This window comes from Brienomyrus brachyistius, unplaced genomic scaffold (genome assembly GCF_023856365.1).
Source record: "Brienomyrus brachyistius isolate T26 unplaced genomic scaffold, BBRACH_0.4 scaffold76, whole genome shotgun sequence".
NCBI lineage: Eukaryota > Metazoa > Chordata > Actinopteri > Osteoglossiformes > Mormyridae > Brienomyrus > Brienomyrus brachyistius.
This window is the reverse complement of record NW_026042351.1, coordinates 424,763-437,608: the sequence shown is the minus strand read 5'-3', so window position 1 is coordinate 437,608 and position 12,846 is coordinate 424,763. Positions and strand designations below refer to the sequence as shown.

The window sequence follows — 12,846 nt, the reverse complement described above, 5'->3', positions numbered from 1 at the left end:
GCGGCATCACCATCAAAATCATTTGAATGTGATGGACAAATCGCTTTGCAAGTCAAAAGTCCCTCAGGTTTCACTTATGAGGCTGGGTACTAAGACTATCCATCCATTCATTTTCTATACCGCTTATCCCACTGGGTCGCGGGGTGTCCGGGGCCTATCCTGGAAGCAATGGGCACGAGGCAGGGAACAACCCAGGATGGGGGGCCAGCCCATAGCAGGGCACACTCACACACCATTCACGCTCACACGCACACCTACGGGCAATTTAGCAAGTCCAATTAGGCTCAGCATGTATTTGGACTGTGGGAGGAAACCGGAGTACCTGGAGGAAACCCCACGACGATATGGGGAGAACATGCAAACTCCACACACACGTAACCCAGGTGGAGACTCGAACCCGGGTCCCAGAGGTGTGAGGCAACAGTACTGACCACTGCACCACCATGCCGCCCCCTTAGGTCAATCCATTCAACAGTTATTAGCCACAAGGCATGTTTACTTATTGCAACACCACCTAGTGGTGGAATGACACTATTTTTGTTCTTATTCCTCAGAATTGGGCCCCAAGTCCAGTCACCAAATCAATTTTATCCAATCAAAGTTTTGTTGAGATATGGTCACACATCCTGTTCAGTGGCTTTGTCATCAAATTCATTGGATGATAGTGGCCATAGCATCTGACTTTTAGTAATTTTTGGTCACAATCCCTTCTAGATGATGCACCCCAAATTTGATGATAATTTGATCAACAGCCTAGGTTTCCAAAAAACTTTTTTTTCAGAAAAATTCAAAATGACAATATGACAGACTTAATTAATGAGTGCAATCGAAGTTAGACAAGCCATGGCTTTAAACACACCAAAGATTTGGTGAGCCAGTATTTTGGATGGGCCTCTGTCAGGGTGCCAAATTAAAAAATTGAAGATTGTACCAAATTTTTGGCCTGTGCAAAATGTTCACTAAAATCCAATAACAAATCATTGCTGAGTTATTGCCTCACATCCTATTTAGTGGCTTTGTCATGAAATTCTTTAGACGACAGTGGCCATAGCATTTGATATAGCATGATTCTTTGAATACCTTTCGGTCCCCTATATTGTAGATCATGCACACCAAGTTTGGTGGTGATTGGATCAACTGCCTAGGACAAGTTCACAAAAGTAGGTTGACTGAAAAATTCAGAATGACAGAAAATCCAATAAGGAAATTAACGGCAATGGATGAATTTGAATCGGGATGACCAGAGGATTCAGAGGAATGAAAGATCACAAATCTAGGCCAAGGGGTGTTAACATACTTCATATATCAAGCATAATACTCGTAAGAAATGAGTTTATTATAAGAATGTCCGCTAAAGTCAGCTAAAACTGCTTAATTTCATTCTTTTTAGCTTTGCTCTGACTTTAGCTGAGTATTTTGTTCACCCTGGTGCTTGTTGGTAATAACCCAGTGAGTACAGTGCACCCCCCCTCGCCCAAATGGATTCTTTCCACAAAAATGCGCCAACTTCCTTCACGAGGGAAAGATTTGGGATCCATTTAGCCTTTATTTATTTCTAATAGAGTATAAACGACTCACATATTTTAATTAATTACTTACATTCAGTGCTGTGTGTGGTTGTGCATTGACTTTAATAGGAAGGAGTGTCTGCAGGTTTTCTGCCACACACAGGTACCAGCCCGTGTCCTTCCTCTCCAGTCGCCTCATTGTGACACTGAGCACTTTATTAACTCTTTCATCACTGAGCTCCACAGGCCTCCCATCCAAACTCCCAGAATTCTCTACACAGGAGCCCCTGCCCATCCTACACCACATCATGTCAATGTAAATGTCAGTATAGTGACACTGAATACTGACAGTGTCTCCTTTCATAGGCGTCACCTCCTGTTTGTCCACAAGCTGCCCTGGAGATCCTGAAGACACAAATCAGAAACAAAGGAAGCACTAACGTTTGCATAACAATAAGATATTCTCACTATGATTATGAACCAGTAACAAGATGTTTATATCGTCTTTCCGTACATTTTATGCATATCTATCGCTAAGCTATGACATTTGTCATATTACTTATCATACTTAACACGGGGGCAGCATGGTGGCGCAGTGGTTTGCCCTGCTGCCTTACAGCAAGAAGGTCCTGTGTTCAATCCCAAGTCCTTTCTGCGTGGAGTTTGCACGCTCTCCCTCTGTTTGTCTGAGTTTTCACCAGGCGCTGTAGTTTCCTCCCACGGTCCAAAAGCATTCAAGAGGGGTTGAATGGTGAGTCTAAATTGGTCCTGTAGTTGTGTGTGCACCCTGTGGTGTGTTGGTGATTCCCCAGGGTTGGTTCCCACTTGTGCCCAGTGTTCTTGGGATAGATTCCAGTCCCCAGGCAACCCCAGTTGGAATTAAGTGGCTTCAGAAAATGGATGGATGGATACTTAACCCCCTGTAGAAGCCCATGTAAACTGATATGGTTACTTTTTCCACGCTACATTTATCATATTGGGAAAAATTTAAATGCATAGCAGCGGCCCTTCTACCTCCGACGAGCTAAAAGGTGTGGCACAAGTCCCCTTATCCTCAGGACACTTTATAACTGTGTCATCAAGAGCATCCTAACTGGATGCGTCGCCGGCTGGTATGATAGCCACACCACCTACCCCAGCAAAGCTCTGCAAGAAGTAGCACGGTGTGGGGAATATCATTATGAGATGAGCTTCCTGTCAGGGTCAGCTCCTGTTGTCCCAGTCTTGCATCCATAGCTTCTGGCTTTGACCTTGAATAGGATAAGTGCTACAGCCAATGGAAGGATATTCCATACTTACATACACTTCACACAGTATAGTATATGAGAGTATAATTTTCTTTACATGCACTATTAAGTATTAACATGGTCTATATGAGTAATTATGTAACTAATATTAAATAAATTTAAAGAATATATACCATGCAGTGCTGGCCTCCCATCTGCAGGGTAGGCCACACGAATCCCAGCCATAGTCTGTGCCTATGTGTATAGACTTTGCATGTCCTGAATATGTCACATTAGACATGGATTGATATCAGGCTTGGTACTTCATGATTAAAGCTAAATCAATAACGTAAAACATTCCCATTTAAATATTCAATTGCTTGGAAAAAGGCCTATTTACCAATTAAACCAGTAGCAATAGCACATAAATCCATTAAATACACAGATTAAGTTTAATTTGGTCTCAGATATTACAAAACCTCATGAATAATACACTGACATTAGGTCTATATATTTGTGTGTTTTTTTCCCATTAGCCTAGCCTACTTTTTGTCTCTGGGGAAAAGGATATGAATGAACTCGCATGTACGCTAAACATGACTTTATACACAAACACGGAATGTAGTGTCCAGTGTTCAAACTCATTGATTTCAGGTCATTTACACCTGTTGAAATGATTGAAGACAACAAAAAGATCATTTAAAGCATAAATGCATTTATTTTCTAATTAGATGTCAGCAAAACATTAAACATTTGTATGTAGTAATTGCAAGAAAACAAAAAGAAAACAAAATGTACCATTTTCAGTTTCTGGTACTGTGACATAACACTGATATCAGCGCATTTAACAACGTTACACATGACAGGCTAAACTATTCCTTCTAAGCTAGGTATCCTAAACTCAGTACGTCCAAACAAAAGCAAAAACAGAAATACTGTCACAGGTCCAGGGCGGATTGAGAGCGACAGCGTGTCATGGAGCAAGCAGAAACAGAGAGTGGACGACTCACTCAGGGATTCAAAGGAGGAAAGGGGAAAAACACCTGAGACACTAATAAAAACAAAAGCAGACCACGAGGGGTCAAAAACAAGACAAGGAACAACAGTAATCAAATAAGAAATCGGTCGGTGGGTCACAAGCTTTTTTTTTTTTTTTTCCCTCCACCACCCCCCCTCTGCGGAGGACCACTTTATTGTGCCCGAGATGTTATTTCAGGTGGAGTCTAGGACCCAACCTGACACGTGTGTATAGACAAACAGGCACACACATATACAAGCATACGTTCCCACCCTCATGCAGACAAACAAATATTTACACATTCACCCAACATTTAGACACACAGAAATGAACGCTGTACACATACTCTCACTCCCCATATATACTCTATGTGGACCACTATTTTTCCTCTGGCGAGGAGACCAGAAAATCACCCCGGACCCGCAGTAGCCGAGAAGCCCACCAGCCCAGACCCCGACCAAACGGCCAGCTCTTCCTCTCAGCCCCCAGCCCCAAATGGCGAACAGGGAACGGGGGTGTGAAAAGACCCCATGCCCCCCTTCGCCCGCTCAGATGTGGTGTTGGTGTGTGTTGTTCTAAAGTGCTTTTAAAACAGGTGAAGGGCATGGCACTAACCACCCCCTGCCGACCAACAGCTGGTGTTAGCTCGGCCTCTCCCCAGAGCCCTCAATGTCTATGTGTGATTAAAATTGAGATGTGGGCCCTGGCACCAGAGGTAAGGCTGAATGAACAGACCGCCCTCTGGATGCCATTCTGTGTGCCCATCCCCAACGCCCTAAATGTATGTGTCATGAGAGAGTAAGTAATGAGAGTGTCTACGTTGTAGTGTATGAATGAGGTACAGGTGGTCGCGAAGGGACAGAGGAGGAATACCTACCCTGCATCCCAGCAACGCACCTACACCTCAAAGCCCTACATGTGTGGTGGTGTGATGGAGCGGGAGGAGGGAAGCATTTAGGGATGGGGAGGAAAGGAATGGGGGGGGGGCAAAATACCTCCCCCCCCGGAGCCAGCTCCCCCCGCTGACCCCCATAGGCACTCCCCGTTCCCCGAAATCCATCCAGGGAGGGGGGCCCAGGCCCATCCAGACCGGGGCCCAAGGCAGCAGCACCACCGGGCCCCACAGAGCCCAAGGCGCCCCACCGGACCCCACTACAAAGGAAAAGCTACCCCCGCCCCAGCATTCAGTCAACTCCCAGACTGCACAAGACAAAAGACATCCAAAGACATTGTACCTCTCTGAAAGGTAGAAACGTTTCACCGCTCGTCCAAGCAGCTTTGCATGTGCAAATGCACAACCCCTCACTCAACAGAGGTAGAGGCATTAAGCACAACCTGTCTCCAATTTAACCTGCGGCCCTCTCATCATTTGCCAAAACAAAAATAATTCCCAGGAAAAAAACAGACCCAATTCACACCTCCACCAGGTGGACCACCCTTAACGACCCACTCTATTGGAGTAGGAGGGACTGGTTACATCTACCCGCAACTCCCCCCCCCCCCCACTTTGTTTCACTCAACGAGCCCCCTTAGACTACTTACCCAGGAGGATAAATATGTGGACACTTACTACCTCCCTCAGTCTGAAGAAGCTGCTTGGATGAGCACCGAAACGTTTCTAACTTTCAGAGACAAGTCCAGTTGCCACGAGTCAACCACCAGAGAGTATGGTCTAAGGTTGCCTGGTCCTTCTGTTCCTCTGTGGTGAAGGGTACCTTAAGGGTACCTTCACCACATTGCCATTTGACACTGACACCTTCACATTGCCTGCTTCTAAATCGCCAATGATCAGTTCTTCCAATAATAATTTGTCCACCTTAGTTTCAACAATATCCAAATTTATAGCATTCAGCTGGAATTCACTGTTTACAACTTCTACTGCCACATCCACAATTTCCAGTTCAAATGCTTTTTCAAAAGACTTTTCTCTAGTCTCCTCCACTTCAACTTCTCCAATTTGTACTTGCACAATTTCACAATTAAATTTACTTTGATCTAAATATTCGAGATCAAACTGGCAGAGGTCTACCAGCACAGCTCCTATCTTCAGACTGTCTTGATGGTTGTCTACAGGCTTTATGGAGATTGTCCTGTTATTTATCACAAAAGCCTCCAACCCATGTACATCTATCCCCTTATCCCTCCCAAGCTGGCTAGTGGGTGGAGTTACTTGGGAGCACTCCTCTTCATCACCCCAGCAGATGATCTCTTCCCACTTGTCCCAGGCTGCCCAATAAGCATCATCCGTCCAGCTAACTGCCTTGGCAATTCGCCTTCGGGAATGTGACTCAGTGGAACTGTCAGCCTGGTCAGAAGGTGATTCTGCTGGGGAGCACAGCTCTTTCTCATCTCCCCAGTCAATCACCTCTCCCCACTTGTCCCAAGTTGCCCAGTATCTGTCGTCGCTCCAGCAAACAGCTTTCTCCATTCGTCTGATTCTGAATGAGGAAAAACAACATACAGGCAATGCAATGGAGCTGTCAGTCACTCCTGACATGTGGACTACACTTCTGCACTGACCCACACCTTCCCAATCAACAACCGCATTACTGCACAGGCAGAGCTGCTATCTTTGGTCAGCTGGCTGGCGTGAGATTCTCAATTCCAGACAAGTCTGCACATTCATCTCCATATGTGTAACAGTCTTACTACCTTGTAAATAAATAGTCTGAAGGGTTTGCAAACTACCCCAACACTTTTGACGGAGCTAATTTTAGGTTTATAATGGAATAAAACAGACTGACTACAAGACATCTTGAGTGAGGGTTGGCAACCCTGCATATGACACTAACTAACCTGCACATAAAATTTAAATATAATCCAAACAATATACTGAATTTTACACAAACATATTTCAATATACAGTCATACCTCGGCTCACGAACTTAGTTCCTGACCTGACCTCAATCAATTTCTCCCATTTCAAATAATGTAAATATGTATTATGTTCAATATGTTTAAACTTCAGAAACACTGCATTTTCTTCAATTTTTTATATTTTTCTGTGACCAAGAATCCATCCATCCATTTTCCAAACCGCTTATCCTACTGGGTTGCCTATCCCGTAAGCAATGGGCACGAGGCAGGGAAAAAATCGAGGATGGGAGGGCAGCCCATTGCAGGGCACTCACACACCATTCACTCACACATGCACTCCTACGGGCAATTTAGCAAGTACCCGGAGGAAACCCCACGACGACATGGGGAGAACGCGACCAAGAATATAGACTTAAATTAAAATAACCTTACTTGTAACAAATAATGCTGTTGGCACGTCAAACTGTCGGTGCAGCGGTAAGAAAATCGGGAGAAGACTAACAATAATAGAGGATTTATACATGGAAAAATAAGTTCACACAACACGTTATTCACCATGAACTAGGACATATCGCCGTCTTTCTCTTTAGGTCACTCTATACATACATATATACACTTCGAGCACGCGCAGTACAACTCAACACCCCCTACCGTACAATCAAATTATGACAGACTGTGCACATATAACTGAGAGCATACATTTACATTTACATGCTAACAAATGCTAAATTAAATAAAACATTAAAACTGAGCATACGCTGGTCACTCGAAAGACGCCAAAACACGGAAAAGAACCACAAAACATCCCCCCAAAAAACTAAACAATCAACATTAAAAGACTGAGTAACAGTCAAATGCAGTAATTTCGAAAATATGATTTTTTTATTATTATTATTATACTGGACATTTCTTCGCGTTTCGGGTGGTTCTTTGGGGAGCTTTCATTGGACCCTTTTCGGGACGTTTGTGGGTTCGCGGCCCGAAACACGGTTGGACAACCAGTACAAAACATTTTGGAACATCTGGTTCGTAACCCGATTTATTCGTGATCAGGACTGTTCGTGGGTCGAGGTACCACTGTACATACAAAGACAGATACTAAATAATAAGATAAGTTATACGATAAAATGGGAGCAGAAATGCAACGTACCTTGCCATCTTGGTGCAGAAAAGCAAGTGAAGCCGCGTCTTTCAAACCGGTAGCTTCCCACGTGCGGAGGCATCAAATGTAACCAAGCAACAACATAACTAAATAATAACATCATAATACGTATAGTTGTTATATAATAATGACAGTTTTATAAGTTTTTTATTTACTAATAGAAGTAAATAAGAAAAAAAATTGTGTAAGAACTGCAAAGCAATAATATAGTAGTAAGCATGAATCACACATTCAGCTCTGGATAATATCAGACAATGACTTAAAGACACGTGAAATGAACTGCACTCTTTGAGTCTGTCTCTCCCCAAAGCACTATGCACGGTGACTTGTTTAATATGGGAATTATAAAATGACGCTTTGGTAACATTTCAAACTGTTGTATCGCGATACATAGCGATCAGTATGTCGAACTGTCACGCCCAGCTCGTACGATCCTCATGTGTGCCACGCCCCCCTGATTATCCACGTGTGCTTCCCCATTATACCCAGCTGTGTCCGATTATTTTCGCCCAGTCCTGTCTATTTCAGTCCATGTCTTGCTTTCGTTCCTGGTCCGTCATTAATGTTAGTTAGTCGATGTTCGTGCTTCGTCCCGTTTTAGTGCTAATAAATCCCAGTTTCCCCGTGTTCTGCCTGCCTGTTTCCTGCCCATGCGATCGCGATCGCGCTCGCGCTCGCAACCAGCCCAAAACCTGACATGAACAAGGTTATACATCACACAAGCTTCCCACAAGAACCTGTAATTAGACTAAGCGCGTACCACACTGGGCCCGGCTGCCTTATACCGCAACCGAGCACGATCGCATCCTGCCCCCCTCCGCAGTTCTGCCCCCCTGTTGCACTTACTGGTCCGGACGCGAGCACGTTTTGTCATCAACCTGCAACTTTTTGTGTGAAAGAAACATAAGAAGCAAAGCTGTGTACCACAGTAGGGTAGAATTCATGGTTAATTTCGTGGCTTATTTGGGGCGGTTTTGAGTATGATGACACACACAGATTTGTCAAGTATACAAAGCAGAGGTTTTTATTTATTCCTGCTGCACGTATAGGAAGATCTACACTTTATCAAATATCTCAGGCAGACTGATGCTGCGCGGGATACCGGTGCCAAAAAGGTATTGCGGTACCGCATTTTTGAAAGCTGTTCGGTATTACATTACATTACATTTCTTTAGTACTTGTACTAATTACACCATTTTCGCTTCCGCTAACTATGGGATCATGACCATGGACTCTATATAGCAAAACCACTGCCGAAACTAAGTTATACACTAAGTTAGATCTGCACCCATCATGCTATATAAAATACTAAAACGTCAGCTAGTTCAGTATGATGTCCATAGCTTCACGTCAGTGATTTATGTCAGGGATATACATTGACTTCATCAAAGTTTGATGTTTGAATAATAAATAGATAATAAAGCATAATGTGCTGCGTGGGAAGTGTTTTATATGTGATCAGGTCATCAGAGCTGTATTATGGGATGTCACCAAGACAGGTAATGCTAATACTTAAAAGTAAATAGCATAATCATACAATGATAAGAAAGAGAATAAGGCAAAAACATTTCTTGAAATTTGGCCTGAGGGTGGCGCTAGAGTGATGAATTGATTGAACCCAAATTTGGTATGAATAGTTGGAACTGACCTTTATTGATGTGCCAAATTTCAAAAAAGTTGCCAATCAGCTGTATGGGCTGCCATAGACTCCCATGGCAAAAAGCATAATAATAGTGAAAACTACTAAAAACTATAGGTATCCTAATAATAATAGACTGTCATCTCTAAATTGCCCACAGTGTGTGAGTGAGTGCATTCCCTGCAATGGACTGGCATCCCATCCAAAAGTATACCATTGTGTCCTATGCTACCTGGGATAAGCTACAGGCCCTCGTCTCCAGGATATGTGGTACGAGGATGGATGAATAATAATCATGTTTATTTCAATTTCAATTATTGGCAAATATAAACATGTACCAAGAATAATAGCAATAAATACAGTATGCCAAAATAAATGCTAAAGGAGAATCCTGCAATTCCTGCACCAGTCCTGGGTCTGGGGAGTTTATTCTCACTGAGATTGCATAGGATTCCTCTGGCTGCTGTTTTTCTCCCATACATGTCAAGTGCTACTTCTTCATTGCCCACATGTGAGCCAGTATGTGAGCCCTGATCCGGGCTACCATCCCACCCAAGGCATTTCCATTGTATGCTGCTTCCTGCAGCCCTGCAGTGGATAAAACTAAAGTACAATGGTTTGTTGATTTATAGCACATGTATTGTTATATTTTATATTATTCAAATATACATTACTCAGTAATAACTCAGTAACTACTCAAGTACAAATGATGAACAAATACAGTAACTGTTATGATTAAGAATGAATGAACGTGGGATCAGTATATAACTAATACTTTCTGGTTAATTAATAAATTAAGTAAGAGTGTACTACTTCAGGGGCGGCATGGTGGTGCTCTCATGCCCGGCTCGTACGATCCTCGTGTGTGCCACGCCCCCTGATTACCCACGTGTGCTTCCCTGATCTTGCCCAGCTGTGTCCACTTATTTTCGCCCAGTCTCGTCTATTTCAGTCCATGACTTGCCTTAGTTTCTGGTCCGTCATTGATGTTAGTTAGTCTTAGTGCTGTCTGCTCCGTCCCGATCCCGAATAAATCTCCGTTTTCCCCGTACTCCGCCTGCTTGCCTGCTTCCTGCCCGCTTGTCAGCCTGTGCGCACTACCCGCTTTAACCAGCGAACTCTGACAGGTGCACTGGTTAGCTCTGTTGCCTCACACCTCTGGGACCCGGGTTCGAGTCTCCGCCTGAGTCACATATGTGTGGAGTTTGCATGTTCTCCCCATGTTGTCGTGGGGTTTCCCCCCACAGTCCAAAAAACATGCTGAGGCTAACTGGAGTTGCTAAATTGCCCGTAGGTGTGTGTGTGTGAGTGAATGGTGTGTGAGTGTGCCCTGCGATGGGCTGGCCCCTCATCCTGGGTTGTTCCCTGCCTTGTGCACATTGCTTCCGGGATAGGCTCCGGACCCCCCGCGACCCAGTAGGATAAGCGGTTTGGAAAATAGATGGATGGATGTACTACGACATTATTTGTGCCCCCTCAAGTAAAGTGTTGCTCCTAACTCATCTGCTCTTTTTATATGTTGTTAAAACATACTGAATTAATCCCTGCAAGAAATTCTTTGAGGGGGTTAGAGAGAAAATGCAGGAGACTGAATCCAGGACCTCAGCTATATCTTTTTTAAGTGTTTACGTGTAAACAGTCAAGACTTAACTATATGGGCTCATACTAAAATTAAAAATTCATGGCAAAGTGTTACTCCATTTTGAACAATATGAGCAGAGTATGCACAACCTTTTTATGTGAGACACAGCTATATGCACTATATATTTGTGCTTCCCCTAGACTTCCTGAGACCTTAAATAGTGTGACATTTGCAATAGCGAAAGCCTTCGTTTTAAAGATGACTTTTCATGTTTTCACTTGAAATCATGTGGAAAGATCACATCTCCACCCACAAAGCTCTTTCATATTTCCTGCGAGCCTGCTGCAGTGGGCTCTTGGGCAGGCAATATTGTATGTTACAGACGAATAAAGGAGGATCACTGTTTGAGGGTACTATTATAGCATTTGAATTATATTACTTATTATCCTCAGTCTTGATAGAATGGTAGACTTCATTGATAAGGACCTACAGTGGTCTGTCAGTAAACCTACAGCTTGGACCACTACCTTAATTTCAGATCAGGTCAGGTCAGGTTGGGGAGATTGCACTGGAATAGGGTATTAGGGACCCTGCGAGCTGGATCACCCTCAGGGAATCATGCCACATGGTCATAGTGCTGTACCTGACACTTACAATGCAGGTAACCTGACTCACGCGGGACTCCCTGAGCAACCACTCATTTGACACGAAGTCAAACCAGTGGTACCCAAGGATTCTCCGAAGAGACACAGTACCAAAGGAGTCCAGTCTTCATCTCTGGTCACTGGATAACGTCCATGTCTAGCAGCCACACAGCAAAATAAGGAGCACCAGGAGACCTTCACCGTCTTACAAAAATATCAGGAGTGCCACAGACCCCATTCCAGCGACTACATGACCCCCATGCTCTCCCAATCCATCTACTGACATGATAGGAAGAGGCACGAGAGACATGAATGTCACTGCTGAGGTAAGTGATCCTCTCAAGGTTGACATTCTCTCTTTTTCTGAACTACATTTCACTGTAAACAGTACATCTACTGTAGATTCCCATTCATATTCCATTACTGCTTCTCCAGTACAGGGAACTGCTGTGCTGAGAGCTTACAAAAGTACCCAGAGTAGTATACACACAGTCACAGTTCACACAGTCTGTTGATGGAAACTAGTGAACACAGAAAACTTGCAACATCATACTGATTTTTTGTCAGGGTCAGAACTGAACTCACAGCTCCGTAATTGTGGGGCCATGGTGTTACTCACTGAGCAAAACAAGCTCATGTCTGGATGTCTGCAAAGACCCCTATGAAGAGAAACAGAGAGGACCCCGTAACTTTGCCAGGATTAGGGTTAACAGGGTCCTGCCCAGGGGCGATTTTAGCCCATATTTGGGGCTGCTTCAGTACCCCCAAAATGAATAAAAGCACCCCCAAGGATTTCTAAAGATTTCTAACTTTTTTTGACAGTTCATGCTGTTTATGTGAGACAGTATTAAAATATGAAAAATCATTCAGATGTAATATTTTAATAACTAGTATAGATACCCCCCCCCCCCCCCCAGCCCCGAAAAATGGTTCGTTCCAGCTTCACTCTCCGCTACTCTGACTGGCTCCAGAGCTCCTGCCAGAGCAATGGTGGCTGAGACGCATTGCAGCAGTGGTGTGAGTACTTGGCTTAAAACAGGACATGTTAGCTGCATTTAACCTTCAGTAACTCTTTCTTTATATAGTTCGGTAGTAGGAGTCTGACCATGTCTCTTATTAGCTGAAAAATATTACCCTCACAGGTAAACTGCAGTGTTGAAAACACGTTTTCTGACGATGTTTGCTACTCTACAATCCGCCCCACTCTGTAGGAAAACCAGCAACATTTTGACCGTCCTGTTGCTCCCATT

At 43.8% G+C, this 12,846-nt stretch overlaps 1 protein-coding gene across 1 annotated transcript; it reads right to left on the bottom strand.

The window, feature by feature from the left end:
• Window positions 1–4,800: 4,800 nt before the first annotated feature.
• Window positions 4,801–7,946, bottom strand: LOC125726790 (uncharacterized). Its single transcript, XM_049003286.1, has 2 exons — window positions 7,720–7,946; window positions 4,801–6,190 (listed from the first exon to the last, which is right to left on the bottom strand). The coding sequence occupies exons 1-2, from the start codon at window positions 7,725–7,727 to the stop codon at window positions 5,425–5,427; spliced, it is 774 nt and encodes a 257-aa protein (XP_048859243.1). The 5' UTR covers window positions 7,728–7,946; the 3' UTR covers window positions 4,801–5,424.
• Window positions 7,947–12,846: the final 4,900 nt, after the last annotated feature.